Source organism: Misgurnus anguillicaudatus, chromosome 5 (assembly GCF_027580225.2).
Source record: "Misgurnus anguillicaudatus chromosome 5, ASM2758022v2, whole genome shotgun sequence".
Classification (NCBI taxonomy): domain Eukaryota; kingdom Metazoa; phylum Chordata; class Actinopteri; order Cypriniformes; family Cobitidae; genus Misgurnus; species Misgurnus anguillicaudatus.
Window position 1 is genome coordinate 4,157,842 of NC_073341.2, and position 17,491 is coordinate 4,175,332.

The following is a 17,491-nucleotide window of genomic DNA, read 5'->3' on the forward strand; positions in this document are numbered from 1 at the left end:
GGGGAGTGTTCAAATTGTTGTGTATATTTGTGTGCATGCACATACCATTCGCCTAGCGCTTCCAGGCATCTCATGCGACCCAGAATAAGCTCTGGATCCTCTTTGTTCATGTCAATTTTTTTGTCATAGGCCACCAGAGCATCTTCCCACTCGTGCAGTTTCTCGTACCAGGTGGCTTGAATCTCCTGCAGAAAAAAACATATGAAGATGACAATAGTTAAAATACAACAAAGCACATATGATCACATCCAGAAAGCGTGAGGGAAACAGAGATTAAAAGAAGATTTCCTTTGGGCGGAAAAAAATTGTTTAAAAATCAAAATTTAGTAAACCGCAAATCCATCAACTGAGTTTCATGGCACTAAACAATGAAACTTCCAATCTCACAGATTGGCAACCATGGGAAAGCAGATTGCCCAGTATGCATGGTTTCAATTGTTCTTTTAACTTTTGATAGAGGAGAATAGAGAGAGTTTATTTCAAAACTGGCAGTAAGCCCACATGAGATCTGGCGCATCTACCAGACAGAATATAAATGGGTAGTTCAGCAACGTTTCAAATTCACACTTAACCAAACTCATATTTTATAAATGGAGGACATGAGCAGGCTTTCTGTTCTGATGAATGACTGTGCAAAATTTAAAAGTCATTTTTCATACTGTGTAAGAAACACATCTGTGTGTCATTTGGCCCAAAAAGGTTCAAAAAGCTGATACAGAGTAAATCTTTTGGGGAAGAAAAATTAAAAATATATGAATGTTTATTAAGCATTAAATAAGAAATGATATCTGGATGTTTAACATAACTTGGGTGTCCGTTTATCTAAAGACTTCTCTATTAGTTTAATAAGTTTGAAAGGCAATACTTGTCAAGCTTATAAACTTCATAGAAGAGACACAGGGGTGACCACAATGACATCTTGTAATGATTAGGAATCACAGAGAGATGCAATCATGTCTTAACAATAAAAGTCTGTCTGTAGAGTTATGTAATAAACATGGAAAAATGGTGACACTTCTTCCAAGACGTCTCCTCTGTTTACAGATGTTATTTTATAACTGGGAAGTGTCCATCTGGTTGGCTCAGAGGACAGGAAGAACCATGCATTATACATATATGCATCAAAACACATCAACCTGAAGTCGGGGATATCCTATTTTAAACAAAAATCTTCTGAATCTTTTAATCCAAGTTAAACTTAAAAAGTTTGGTCAAAAAGCAAACTCATTTCATATTCATATTATTTTTTTGTATTCATATTGATATTTTGCTAATACTTTGAGTGATAGATGTTTTTTGAATTGTGTGAATTTCGAGGGGAAACGGAGTCCCACCTCAAAGTAATTAGAAATTATGCTGTATTTAAAATGACTATTATGAGTTTTTTATATTTTAATATAACTATTATTTTGTAATGCATTATCAAGCTTGTCACAAGACACTGTATGAATCTTGTATCGGTTGAATTAGCTAAATATCCACATTTTCACACTCTACACATTTTTCTTTAACCTGACTTAAATTCTCCATAAAACATACTTATATAAAAATGTTTGATGTTATTAGTTATTTTAAACCCATTTAAAGGCGGAGTCCATGATGTTTGAAAGCCAATGTTGATATTTGAAATCACCTAAACAAACACGCCCCTACCCCAATAGAATCTGGACCATCTGTTGATAGACCCGCCCCACACATACGCAATCCGGCATTTTATTTGATTTGATTGGCTATAAGTGTGTTTTGGTAGACGGCCCGTCTAATTTTCCAAAGCGTTTTTCAAACATCGTGGACTCCGCCTTTAAGTCAGTTTCAATTACCCCCCCAGTGAATTTCTGCCTTACCAGCCGTTGTTATACCTAACCTCTCTTTTTCAGTTAAGATACAACTAAATTTGAGATTCAGTCGTGAGCACTAAGCCCAAGACACAATTTTGCGTGGTGGTGTACACAGCATTTTTGTGCAGACGCGTCAAATATAGGCTTTGCGTGCAGCTCTGCATCCGAAAATGAGCAACCTGACAGCATATTAGTTACCCACAATTCACCTATCCCCTCTGGCAAAAGTGTAAGTCTGTGGGAAACACTGCATACTTGTGTGTAAAATCTGTATGTGAATGTTTTTACACAGAAATCATAACTAATCAACAAGTTTACTCAATTAATAATCACGTAAAGTTTATTTCTAAGTTTCAGATCAAACCAAAGTTCATGCTATTAAGCCACACTAAATCATGTCCAGAGTAAAGGTGTTTAAGGGACCATCATCTAGAGCAGGGGTCTCAAACTCAAACTGGCTTGGGGTCATTTCTAAAAAAGACATTTCTTCGGGGGGCCACAAAGCTATTTTAACCTTCAAAAAAGTACAATATTTCTGTAAATGTCATGTTTAATTTCGATTAATTAATGTATAATAATACTTGAAAATATACAAGCAGTTGTTTTATCTTTTTAATATACATTGTTTTATAAAAGTAAGTAAATCTTTTCTTAACCTTATCTTAAATAACTAAGACCTATTAAAACCTTGCACTAAACTAACAAATTTAATTCCTGTATACATTTATAAACTGTAAATATAAAGTGTTTCTGTTTTGATTTATTTTGGATTGTTTTCGGTCATAGTATTGACTTCATTATGTTCTTTTTTATTTCAGTTTTACTGAATTTTCTATTATATGTGGAAAATATTAATAAGTGAAAGTGATCCTAAAACTTTTGAATGGGTAGTCAATGTTACATAAACTAGTTGGACAGAAAAAATAATAATAATACTGCTCTATGTGTAATTGAATAGTAAGCTACATAATAATATATTATACTTCATTATATATAAGTATACATATTTTTATCTTCTGTACATTTCTCCTCATCTTTTCTCTTTTCTTAACCTGGGTACTTTGATGGATATTTTTCTTTTCTGTAGTTTAAAATGTGTTGCATTACATCTACCGCTCTGCCTCCATATGCGGTGTCTCCATTAGATGCTGTGACTTGAGGTGAACTAACCCCACCGCAGCTCGATCTTCTCTGAGTAACAGCTGAGTATCCACCCGGAAGTAACAAATCTTCTCTGGACAAACACTACAAAGTCCCGACCAGATTAACTGATCGCATGTTTACAATGATATGATTGACGCGAGGTTCAGTTGAGGAATTAAAATCCGATCACGCATTCCGTTATCCTCGACATCACGGAGGGCTCGGCTCATTGCTGCGTAGCAACGGGTGACGCGACCCACTTTTTTGAAAGGTGATGCGGGCCGCAGAGAGGGGGAGGGCGGGCCGCAAATGGCCCACAGGCCGAGAGTTTGAGACCACTGATCTAAAGTCACTGTATGGACGACAGCCAGATTGCAAGTGGATTTAAGCACTTACCAGCTCTCCGAAATGTTTCATGGCATACTCCAGAACTCCTGACGCCGCCTCAGGCTGCTGCAGTTTATTGTTGATGCTGGAGAGAAAGAAAGCAACATTGTAATCAGAATTGTTTAATCTACTCTAATACAGTTTGATAAACAGAAGTTTGGGTCAGCAAAAGTTTAAGAACAGACTCAAAGAATAAATGAATTCCCTCCGTCCAACATCTTATTATAGGCCATCTATTTCAAAGGTGGCCAAACTTTTATCCGGCCCGCAAAGCAGTTTATAATTATATTAAAGTCACAATGAAATTAAAATGAAAAACTGTCATTTGTTTTGGTATATTATGAAATTTTAAACAAGTTACATATCTGTGAGCTTCATTTTATTTTTTTTTATTAATTTGCCCTTATAATCTTTAATCATTTCCTTCCCTCCTCAAAACAATCTCTCTTTACTTCTGGTCATATGGTATAGCAGGTGGGCAGGGTCCGGGAAAAGATTGCGGTGATTAGCAATTAGAAACACGACCCAACTTCAAATGATCCAATCAGTTCTCAATAAGGTTGTGACGGTGGCCGTTTTTTTACCATCGCGAGGGTAATGCCCAAATTCACCGCAGTGATGCGGTGGTTATACATTGTGTGTGCGTGGGGGGGCGTGCAAGTGCACGTGCACATTGATGCATATAGGTCTTATACATAATGCATACATATATTTTGAAATATAAAAAGGTAAACAAGGATCAGATCTAGAGTTTTTAACAAACGTGCGTGCTCATAGGCGCCAAATTCTTTCTCCGCCGGTGGGTTCTCTTCACAGCGTCAAGCAATGCTTAGGTTACTTAGCAAGGAAAGATGTTCTGAAGCGCCCACACACTTTAAAGTGGAGTAAAGCGGCGCGGCAGATGCGACATGTGAAGTAAATGTGAAGAAACTGTGCGTATGTGCTTGGCCCTTTGGGTGGATGCTCGAGCCGAGCCACGGAGCACCCAGGGGATCGGCGCATATTTTTGTGTTTATTGTAGCACTGCCATTCGTGAAACAACAAGTGAGAAACCTTTTTGGGGTTATAATGTTTCCAGCCTCGGTGAAAACGCGTTGTGATGGTGTATTGGTAGAGCAGATTGATTCTTTTCGCAACTTTGAGTGACCAAGAGAGAACGGCCGCTCTTAAATACTTAAACAGTATGTGTTATTTGCCAAGACGTATTGCCATTTTTAAAAACCAAAAACAGCTTACCTCTGTTTTTAACATTGTGGTGATATGTAATAATTATCTAGCAAAGCACATAAAATGATTTGTCCTTTGAAAATGAAGCATGCTTTATTAAGCATTAAAGAAACACTATGCAGTTATTTTACCTTAATATAACAGCTTCAAAGTCATTTCGATGGTAAACGAAGTCATAGTATGGCGAATCATCCTTCTGTTGAAGCTCGGGGAGGACGCCGCTAGCAAAACCACCAATGCAAGCTTGAGAGAACCGCCCCTGACAAATCTCGCGAGAATCACAACTTGCATTACGGCAACGACGTCACACACGTTAGGCTTGTTCGACTTCGTGCAGCGCTGCAAGAACCGGCAGTCGGATGACGTAAAAGTACCGCGAGAATGATCCGAGACGGCACTTTGACGTCATCCGGCTGTCGGTTCCTGCAGCGCTGCATGAAGTCAAACAAGCCTATAACAACAACTGCACGCGCGCATTTGAGACGTGATGCTCGATGAGGGAAACCGCTAAGAAAACCCGTTCGGAAGAGAGTAGAAAGCGAAAAAGAGAATCTGACCGAGTTAGGAACCGGACAAGAGTCCCACTCGGTCAGGTTTTTACTCGTTGGCGTGAGCTAATAGACAGCTCTGGATGCAACAGATATGCTGATCTGGCGATCTTGTTGATGGACAAGTAAGTAAATCTCTTATTTATACATTTGTTTGCGGTCTATGTTGTATGTGGTTGCGCTTGCTTGCGTATTTTTTTGCTGTTCATTCATCCAGTGTTGATAATTAGACCAGTAAAATAACTTCAACAAGGGTCTAGCTAGCTTACGATCATAAGAGCATTTAGCAGACTTGCTAACAAACACTCGTTTCTCTTACATGTTTTTTTTGCCATCTAAACTCAAGTGTTGTGTTGTGATGTGTACGTAGTCATTTGTCTAATTTCGATTTCTTATGGCCAACGAATAACGGCCAATGTTATGAAATAATGCAACGTATACATTACAATTAACTTTGTCAATGCATTTTGTAATGTTTACATACAGTAGACATAACGTTAGACTATAGACTGTTTACTTGTGATTAAGCTGCAATCTTGTAAAAACGTAATAAGCCAGCAAACGCGGTAGGCTACTTTATTATTATATGCCTACTCTACACTTGGCATAAACTTCTTATTATCCTATTACCATCATCTGTAGTTTAGTAGACATGCAGTAGCCTAATATTTGTATGAAATTGTGAAACATTCCCTGGTCATTATCTTCGGAGTCCATCTCTGCATATTCACGCCCAACACTATCCTTACAGGTACGTACAGAGTGGGGGTGCGAAATTACGACAGTTGCAAGTTTTCCCCAGTGACTCTAGGGGTCGCTGTTTGACAAAAACGTCAAACTGCATGGAATGCCTTTAAGCATGTTTTTTATTTGCTGTAACCACGAATGTACTATGGTCTCACCATAGTATTTTATACAAATGGAAATTAATCTGCTAAAAACATGGTTAATACACTAATAAAACCATGGTTACTCTTCCTTATGGTGATTACTGTAAAAATGACCCACAATCTTACTATGCAAAGATATTACTCAGACTGTAATACTTTGATGTTTTCTTCAGAACCGTTTATATATGTATTCAGTGATATGCATAAAGCTACATTAGTCATTCATAGTATAAATCGCCCTTCATTTTTATTTCAAAACCTAATGTGGCCCACCCTGGTCTAAAGTACAGACCCATTCTGAGGACGTGGAGTCTTTGTGTAGTCTGAAACGTAACTGCAATGTCCATGACTGTTATAATACTTGGTTTTAAATGAGCAGTTAAAAATGCCTGATTGCATTGTGCTTATGAGCTCTAATGATGTAGCAAAGTTAAACAATCACTTCAAAGAGTTACTGTCTAACAGACTCTTATGTAGATGTCATTTGTTTAAAGCCATCTACACGTGGTCTCACACCACAACAGATTTAAATCTGATCTTCTATTCCTGTGCTAAATGTAAATTTATTCATTGATTTTCATCAGACTTGCCAGGTAGTGTTCATTTGCTCATTTCGTTTTGAGAATGTCGTCTAACTTATAAGTTTTATTATAAACTGTTAGAGGAAGATTTAGAGTGATATCACTTCAGGCAGAGTGTAGCGCCGTCAGTTTTTCAGAGATCTTTAGAGAGGCCAAGATGAAAAACACTGTTAACAAATCACATTTTTTGTCCTGTAAACATTGATCATAAAATAAAACTGACATGATCATTGACGGATAAAGGCGATAACAGAATCATTTCCTTAAGCCCGTCTAATAAAACAGCAACAATTAGCCAGGACATTTGCACAATAAATAATCCGTCAACTATTTTAGTGCTACATTTATGATTCTTCAAAATGCCGCTAGAAATCTTCCCATCTGGAAGCACTAATGTGTAACTCTAGTTTTCCTCAACTGCAACTGCAAGACTTGCCAATACAGTACATCTGCTTTTACAATGGTAAAAAGATCCCAGCAAAAGCAACGTTGCCACTACTTTCATTGTTATTATACTGGACTGTTTCCTATACATTAATTAAAAATATCATATGTTATCTATTTTGCTTGTTAATTGTTGTTGATTCTTTGGGGAGTTTACCGGAAGTTACGTTTGTTCCACCAAAGCCATTGGTTTATGTTGTTACTGCTAAAACCATCTTTAAACACATTTTTTGCATCTTTTAAGATGAGTATGCTCTTTCAAAATACAAGAGTTGTCGAACTAATAAAGTTATTTTGAAAAACAGAACCCTGAGTTATTGTTCAAAGGTTGCAAATAAAAAAACTCTGTAAAGTGCTCCAAACAGAAGATGAACTGTGGTCGATAAAAACCATGTAGCGTGCGATCTCTGCATTGGTTTTGTGCCGGATTCACTTATGGAATTAATGAAGTCAAATTGTGAACCCATGCCCATAAAATCAGCGCTGACTGCAATTAGCACCGGGCAAACAGCAATAATAAAAAAACAGCCATATTTACACAGAAACCCAACTAAATCAATGATAATCTTCCTCTTGTATGCAGTTAAGATGCCAAGGTCTTCTGCACTGGCGATGTCTGACCACGATTACTGTTGCCATGATCATTAATTTTTTACAAAGATCAGCCGACCACAACTGACCTCTGCAATGATCTGTAGAGAATGTGGCATGACCAACTTCACCTCTTATCCTCTTTCCTGTCTTTTAAAATCCCTGAGGCAGCATACTTACAATGTGAGCTCAACTAATTGTTCAGAGATTTGGCAGGGAAGGTGGGGGAAACAGAAAGATGAATAGTGAGCTCGGGTAATTGCGTATATTTTGGAGACACCGGTTAAAACAAATCATTGTCACCAGTAAAGAATGTATTAAACACATCAGTATGGACGACAGAAGCACATGGGAGGTGCTCATGGCAACATTAATCCTGGATCTGCAGGCTTAAACACAGAAAAATTACTTCATGTTGCACTGCAGGCCTGCACACCAGCTGGATGAATCTAGTCAAGTTTTGGAAAGCTGGTGCCATATTATCTTTACTCTCTAATAATATGGTCCACTCCAGAGGGAATTCGATCCGGACCCGCCGGGTGACCACCCACCCCGCTTTGCGTTGTACTGCACAGCACGTCCTGCACGTTGCATATTTTTTGTCAGTTTTTGTTTTTAATTGTCATGCATGCGTTCTTTAAAACCTCTTAAAAATGTGCCATAGTTTCTCCACTATTTGTCAGCGCTATGTCAAAAGCAGCAACCCCGCTCATACAAATAGGTATGTTTGAATTCACAGGACACTGCAAGAACCAACAGGTGGATGACATCAATGTGCCACGAGAACGATTCAAAGGCAGACTCCTTTATATGATTTCTTACATCGCTCTTGGAGCACTTTGATGGTTCTTGCGGCGACGCATGAAGCCGAACACACCCAAATAAAACAACCATTTTGTAAACCTGGCTTGTATCCAATGGTTGCAAAGAAAGCAGAGACACTGTTATTAAGAAGCTGTGATGGGCGTCAATTAAACTGTGGAGCGGATGTCTCTCTCCATCCCCGTGAAAAATGCATGCATGATTATGAAACCTCAGGACCTTTGAATGTAAACTTTGAGAACCCCTGTACTAGAATAAAATAATAAGACATGATGTGACGTGGGGCAAGAGCTTCTCAAATGACTCAAATGTGTCCCAAATTAGTCAATAAATGTATTACTTAAAGCTCATCTTTGATGTCAAAATATAAATAAACAAAACTTATTGAATCAGGGATGTGCTGGTGATGTGCTGGTTTGCCAGGTATTTATTTTAAACTTTAGACCTTGATAAGACTTAACATTATTTGTTTTAAATCAAATAAATAGGATTTTCTGAATAAAATAAAGGTCAAAAACGGAATAATAACTCTTAACGCTTTTTAATGCCGTATAGTTTTTTGAGGTAAGTACATTTAAACCTGCAGTAACTTTGAATCAATGTAAATAAAGAACTCTTTAGGATGCCAGTGTCCTCGTGCGGGTAAACAGGGTTGGGTGCTTGTAAAACTGCGGCGTTAAATGTGATGAGGTAAGAAAAATTGGGTGCACCTAACTTTTGTTCTGGTGCACCTAAGAAAAAAAGGGCGCACTAGTGCAACCAGTGAAAAAAGTTAGTCTCAAGCCCCGTTAAAGGACGATATTTAACTTTATAAACCAGCGTTCGTCTATGCTTATGTTTTCGTCAGGGTTGCCAGATCTGTGTTACACAACCAGCCCAACGGCCATTCAAAATTAGTCCAAAAGCATCCCAATGACTATTCACAGCCCAAATACCAACAACTTATAAACCAAAAACTTCCATCTCTAACCAGCAGAAAAACATCAACCTGTAAAAACTTTTAAAAGTTGCCCAATTCAGAACTCCACTGAAAGGAGCTTTTAAACAAGCTGGTTGCACGGTGAGAAGAAGAATGCAGACTTGAATTAGAAGTGCACAGTTTGGGCTGTATGAAGCACGCGTGTTATTGCTTCTTATCTAACCCATTTACACACTTATTGAACCCTAATTTAAAGTACTGCCAATCTTCAAGAGGAAATCTAAAGTTGGGACCTGAACCTTAAATGCTCAGTGAAGAGATTTCTCCAAGTAATCCAAAGTCAATTTGGGATCTGAACAGCACCTGCTTCACTTAAATACAAAGCATTAACCATTAGTCCTCCACCAGCACACACATCCTCATTAAGGACAACATCTGCTGTATCTGTGAACAGTATCTGTAAACACAAACCACTCCTGACACAGTACTCACATCCTTTCAAATAAAAAACAAAGCAAGACTTGTCTGTTAAACTGCTTCACTCACTGTACAGTTATCATTTAAAAAATCCCAGCTATCAGCAGAAGTTTAATATGTGTTAAAATAGTGCTGTGTTTTAGGTACTGTAGCAAGTCAGTGATCACTGATTAGGTTGGATTTGGTGACTCACACACCCAATATATGAGGAATTTACTTGCATGCCTCCAAAACACTCTGTGTATTCAGTATCTTAACAAAACACATCAAATACTTTTCACAAATTTACAGATTATCATCTGACAGTAAGAGAAAAACACCAAAAGTACAGATTGCTCGGCTCAGAGTAACAATGTTAAATAGCTGTGTTACAATTAACCCCGTGTTAGTTTGTGTCCTGCTTATCCCTACATATAAGGAAAAGTGAGGTGTTAAAACACAATCAAACAGCTTGCATACTTCCCTGTAAACTGAAGAACAGTTCAAAGAATGGAATGATAAAGATTAATGATGCTTGAGGAAACATGGAAGATACTACAAACCTTCTGCCTCAAACCATCTGGATTAGAGTTCTGAACACAATATGTATCTGAGCGCAAACAGATCGGTATCAAATTATATGAATTACAAAGTCAGGCCAGCTTTATTCACCAATCAGAAAAGTGTTATTATTATTATTAAAATGAATTTATAAACTAGAACTTTTATTATGTTTCTATTGAATAATGAGAAAAAATGAGGAAACCAATCAAAGTGTTTGCAGAACTGTTATTAATAACCAAAGCAGCTATCACTATGCACTATAAGTCCTTGAGCAAGCTTTTGAAACCATCAACAGAGAGTGCTAAAATATTTAGCCTACAGTCTAACTGTATTACCTTAAAGGATGACTCCACTTTCATAAAAATCCAGACAATTTACTCACCCCCATGTTATCCAAGATGTTTTTGTCTTTCTTTGTTCAGTCGAAAAGAAATTAAGTTTTTTGAGGAAAACATTTTAGGATTTTTCTCTATATAGTGGACTTTAGTGATACAATTTACAGTATCAATGCAGTTTTAAATGGCTCTAAATTATCCCAACCGAGGCATAAGAGTCTTGTCTAGCCAAACGATCACAATTTTTTGCAAAAAATAAGTACTTTTAAACCACAACTTCCCATCTTGCACTAGCTGTGTGATGATGAATGCGCTTCAGTGTTTACAAGTGTGTAGAAAGAGGACAGTTCTGATGTTGTTGTATGTGTAATGATACTAATTAATGTCTTTGTGTCAGTTTATTGTTTAAAATGGTCCACATTGCTCGCTTTCACATGTGTAATGCACAACCTTTCGATGTAATTATGTAATACGTAAGGTCGCGCTGGTGCATCACACGGCTAGTGCAAGTTGAGAAGTTGTGGTTTAAAAATACACTGTTGACTAAAGTTGACTAAAAAACTTAATTTTGAGATGTTATTAGGCACACAGGGGTTTAAAACCAGCAAGTGAGTTGTTCCCGCTCCCTGGCACACAGGTAACTTTAGATCGCCTTTAATGACGCGCTTGGATTAATGGCATCAGTTTTAAAAATTGCTTCATGACAGTGTTGCCCTAAGAGTTAATCAGCTTCTTTTTTGTCCACCAATCAAGTGCTTCATCATAAATGAGTAAAAAATTAACAAATAAATAATTGAGTAAAGCCCCCCAATCCTATCGCGTATCGGCGATCTCACGGGCTGACGATAGGTTGATCTCACAATGGGGCACATCGCCCAACACTAACAGGAACACTTTAAGGTTCTGCAATAGTGTAGATGGAAGCAATGATCATAAGGGGAAATATAGCACATCTTTTTATGTGTGACATCAATGGCATCAAGCCAGATAAGTTATCTGAAGGATATAAGTGCTTCAATAGGCCTAACACATGAGATTATCTCTTTATTTTGAAGATGCCAAACTGTAACATTAGGAACTTTCTTCATCTGCCAATATCACTTATCACAAATGCAATCCTTATAAGGGTTTGCTAATGCTAAGTTAATGAGGTCCATCAAAATGATGCGTCTATAAACTCCAAACCCTCTGGCAAAAGCCAGTCTGAGTTTTCCCAGTTCAACAGCAACTAAATAGCAATAAACAGAGTTTGCTGATTTCAGACAATCACATTCCTGATGTTAACTTCAAACACGAGAAGAACAAACTGGAAACATTTAGCTCATGAACACACAAAGTACTTTCAAAGTCTATAAATGAAGTCAAAGTCATAAAACTATATTACTACACAGCCTGATGATATGAAATCTGCATTAATGACATTTATTATATAAATCTCTTTGTTGACAAATGTTCTCATCATAGAAAAACATCTTTCCAGGAGAAAGAAAAATATTTTTCCCTTGAATAAAACCTTTCAATGTTGACCATGACAGAAACTAAAGGTGTTGTCCAGAGATGAAAACATTTACACATTTTTCCTTTTTATGGAATTTTTTTGGGGAAAATGATTCAGTTGTTTTTTACCTCTCAGTACAAGCACCTCTACACAGATCACACTTGTGCATCTTACATTTTTAAATATCGAATAATAACATTGTCACTTTACTGTAAGTGTTTTCACTCAGAAGAAATGCTGGGAATCATCTTTTAAAGTGGCCAGAAACTGAAATAGGTCTGTCTTAACACCACCATCCGGTTTCAATAAATCACTTCAAGGTGCCGTAAAATGTAAAACTGTATTTAGTCATGGATGAATAATACGAGTTCTGTATATGGTAATGACATATTGTGAGCCTCAAAAATTATTGTTTCCTCATTCTTACGTAAACCTCGTGCATGCAAAAGTCGCTGGAAAACAGACCAATCTCAACATAACACTGAGTGTGACGTTACAGTCGAGAGGTAAATTAATTACAATGTTTCAGCTATATGCTAGTGTTTAGGCTGACTATTATTGTCTACTATTAACATTACAGTTATGTTTTGCAGGTTCATACTGTAAAAAACACAAACCACTCAAAAATTCCATTAACAATCTCCAAACAATTGATCATTCCTCAAAATCTGTATCTTCATCTGATACAGACTCAAACAAAAGATCTGTTTACACACACAGAGCTACTGAAGGAGCTGCTCTGAAAAACAGCCAATCAGAGCAGAGCTCAACATTATTATTCATGACCCTTTCAAATAAGTTAATAATAGACCATTTAAAAATCCTAAGGTTGTAAATGGATATGTAAAACATTCTCTTGATAATTTGTGCACTTAATAAAGCCACATACCTTCTATGTAGATATCAGAGAACAATTTAACAGATTAATACAATCCATTCTTTGGCACCTTTAAGCCAATAATATGTCCTGTTTCACACATACTCCGTATGCAGTGCGTATTGCAGTACACATGCAGTCGGATCCGTCAAGCACCCGTTGTGCATTCACACATACTCTGCTGATTCTGCATATAAAATTATTTGCGTGATTGACACTTTCTGCGGAAAAGCGCATAAACAATATGATTAAGCATATGTTTTTTTACGAAACAATAAACTTTAGATATTATTTGATAGACTAGTAAGTGTGGATTAAGGATGTTTAAAATCTCTAGCCTTGTGGTCAGGATATAAATGGATCAAATCAGCAGATTTGCAAAGGTTTATTTATCTCCACATACATCATAAATAAAAATTAGCAGGGCACTTTGCACCACACTGTATATTTCCTACTACGTATATATGATTTCCAACTGCAATAAACGTCTCATATGGCAATAAATATCCTTACAACATTATTATTTCTCAAAACTTTATGACAAAAATATTTTTAAAGGAACTGTATTCTTACAGTTATTCAAAGATGCACACATTATTCCACATATGATTTGAATATTAGACGAGAGTATTTACATAACGGCAATGAACGTCTCATATGGCAATAAATATCCACACATAACTTAACATAACAGCATAATAAAATGAATAAACCGACAAGGAAGCAAGATTGACATTTAAATTGTATTATTATTACCAGAAAAACTGCAATATTACTGAAATAAACTCTGAGGTAAATGCGCCAAACACGCTGTAAACCGCACTAACAAGTCTAAATAAGCAATAACAGTGGAAAAAACATCTAAAAAAACATCTCTCAAAACTTTATACAACAAAAAATATATTTAAAAGGAAATATTCTTACAGTTATTGAAAGATGTACACATTATTCCATATTACTCCCGTTTACTGAGCACATATATCTCTGACCTCGCTCTGTTATGTAATAGCTGATTGACAGGTGCGCATCCCTGTCTTTCAAACAGATATCATTACTCCCTTAGGAAATTATCCATGATTTTATTATTGTGAAAATGTTTTTTTATTGGCAGATTAAATACAATTTGTATTATCGTAATTTTACTACAAATACCATGGTTATGGTTATTGTGGGGTTGGAGACCATAGTAAATTTGTGGCTACTGCTGTTTTACTACAAATAAAAACTAAAAGACTATGTTAGTATAATTAAACAATGGTAAAAAAAATAGCATACTTTATTTATATTCATTTATGGTAAAGCTGCTGCATATTCGTGTCAATCCATGCTCATTTTAAAAGACAAAACATGCGCTATCACTTTAAATCAGCGCATTCAGCTTGCGTGCAGTCAGCAAAAATAGACTCGCCGCAGAAACGATCGCAGCACTGCTGCACCGGACCGCAATGGACCGGACGGATCACATACGCATGTTGTGTGAAAGCTCTAACCTGTTAACATGGGCACGTTACAGGCATTACAATAAACCCTGCAGGGCCTTTTTACCTCAAGCAGTTGAGCCTAGGACTTTAAAGTGTTTCATTGTGTGCCATGACATGACTCAAACTCTGTGACATGCTTTTGGTTTACAGCTCAGTATTATGATCCAACATAAATGATCTAAAAAAAGATGCTCATTGGTGCGGATGTTCCGGAAACATTGGTTTAGTGAAAGAACAAACACAACAAATCAGTGTCAAGTGTGGAAAAAATAATAATAAACTATAATCAAAGCCACTTTCAACTGTGGGTAATCATCATTGTTAACAGTTAACCAGTGCACAAATGTGTTTACGTCACAATGGGTGGGCAGAGGACCCAACTGAGACCACAGAACACAAACCAGACTCTTCTGCCTGACTTTATTCAGAGTCTGCAGGTCTTTTTCTGGATGATGTATGCTGGGTTCCTCAGTGTCGTGTCTAATAAAATTTAAAAAATAAACATAATTTTGCACGGCTGCATTTACTAATAATGGCAACAAAACAAGATGATCAACTATAAAAATACAGCATTTAAAAGCTCAAGGTCAATACTGAAGAATACACTTTATTTTGGTACAAAACCTAGAAAACTAAACCTATCAAAAATATGTCAAACTGCAAGAGTTAATGTTCAATCAAATTAGTTCAACAAAGTTCAAAAACAATCAAACAGTGATAAACGTAAAAGTGAATCCAATAATAGATCATTCGTAATTGTCTGGGTGACAAAACGTGAAATTAAAAGAGCCGCTTTCACTGTCTTGTAACAGATAAAATGATGAATGAATGTGTGCATATTGTGAACTTGGTTATCTGACTTTCCTGACAGTCCTGCAGTAAATTCACTTATCTAAGGCTATATTTACACTGCAGATCTTGATGCCCAATTCTGATTTGTTGACTAGATCCGATTTTTTGACAACCTGTTTAGATCATTTTTTAAAAGCGACTTGTATTCGATATGAGCACTCGAACTAAACACTTGGCAAAACAATTCTGATGCGAAACAGCTTATACCACAGAGGAAGTAAAACGTCATGATATGCAATAGACACAGACAAATTGATTATACAAGATTATAGAGCTCTATTTCTGTAACAAGACATAAAACTTCAACATTAAGTGAAGCCGTCTTCCACCATTGCTACTGCTAAGAAGAGTCATGTGATCACAGGTGGTGTCCACCTGAGTTGACGTCATTTGCCAGCGTTGCATTTTCAATGACGCACAACACGTCTTGACACGGACATTGCGGACGCGAATGCATGTCATATCGGATCCAGCCCTGAAACCGATCGGAGAATATCAGGATCTATACATATTTTTTGCTTATTAGTCCGTGGGTCATATCCAATCTGTGTCACTTGAGAAAAAAAACTGAATTGCGACACTTCAAACAGGCAGTGTAATTGCGGCCTAAGAAAATTAAACTCATTAAACTCCTCACGATTCACAATAGCTACGTTTACATGGACATATTTTGCCTCCATCGGATTAAAATCCTTCCGATTAATAAATCCTATCATAGTGTTTACATGAACACTTAATAATGTGATCGGATTGATGTGCATGTTTATATGACACAAGATTTACATCAGATTTGATCATTTGACATGCGCACATTGCACAAATATAGTTTCACGCTGTTTCAAGATTTGCTTTGTGCCTCACTGATTATAAAGCAGCAGCACAAACACCCATTCACGTGTGCCTAAAAAGCGTATTTTACTTCACGCAGTGCTGCAGAGACCATTCGCGAGAGCGAGTCCAAACACACTCGTTTGTGGATCAGAGAATAAATCATGGACTGACCGGACAACGCTGCCTTGTATCACTTTATGGGGAATTGGACGGATAATAGGAACAAGATTAACAAGACAATCACTTCTTGTGACTTCCTTCAACAAAACAAACTCAAGGTATTTGCGTCACATGTCATTACGGCAATTCTACGTCATTGCACGTGTGCATATGCTCCACACTCCCGTCCTGTAGGTGGCGGAAATGCACCTTTCAGTGGGTTTGCCAACCGCCATTAAAAAAAGAAAAGATGGCACATGCGCAGAGCATCCCAGTTTCAGTTATCCATCCGATCAAGTGTATACATGTCATTTTGAGCGGATTACAAACGGTATAAACCACCCCTAACAAGCAGATTAGATTTTTAAACAGATTGGCACTTTTTAGTCCGATTGAGGTGTTTACATGGAGCATTTTTATTCAGATTGATCATTTAAACGGATTACAAATGTCCATGTAAACGCAGCTAATGATATGTCTGAAATGAGCTTGCATGCTTTAAGTTTATAAGACAATACCTTTGATCAAATACAAGCAAACAGTACCAAGCCTGTTGTTAGTCTTTGAAAACAAGTTGGCAGGACAATCAGTCCTTTCTATAAGAAACATTGTGGACTATAAAACAAAGGACAACAACAATGGACAAAATATTTACCTATCGTTGTTTAACAATGTTTAAAAACTATTGGGGATCCATTAAACATATACAGTAGTTACACATAAAAAACCATTTTACCTGTATCTATTGATATTTAAATTGTTTTATGTTTACATTGTTTATTGTGTGTTGTGCATGTATGATTGTGCATTATTGCTGCTTTTAGTCAAAAACAAATTTTCTGAAAAGGGCAATAAAGTATACTTTAACATGACCTGATTTTACCTTAACCTCAGGGATCCACATTTTCCAGCTCAAGTAGATGAAGCAGTAATAGTATGTGGTAGGGAAAACGTCAAACCATTACATGTACAATTATTAGCAGACAGAACACAATTAGCTGCTCAGGCCAGTTTAAGTTAAATTATATGACGGCTCAAACCAACAAAA

General features: G+C 36.9%; 1 protein-coding gene across 1 annotated transcript in view; it reads right to left on the reverse strand.

Moving 5' to 3' along the window:
* The window catches only part of mtor (mechanistic target of rapamycin kinase), a 146,150-nt gene that overhangs the window by 64,481 nt on the left and 64,178 nt on the right, over window positions 1–17,491 (reverse strand). The window contains exons 29-30 of the mRNA XM_073867426.1: window positions 3,378–3,453; window positions 46–185 (exon numbers count right to left, since the gene is read on the reverse strand). Coding sequence (XP_073723527.1) covers window positions 46–185; window positions 3,378–3,453 — 216 coding nt within the window. The remainder of the gene's footprint in view (window positions 1–45; window positions 186–3,377; window positions 3,454–17,491) is intronic.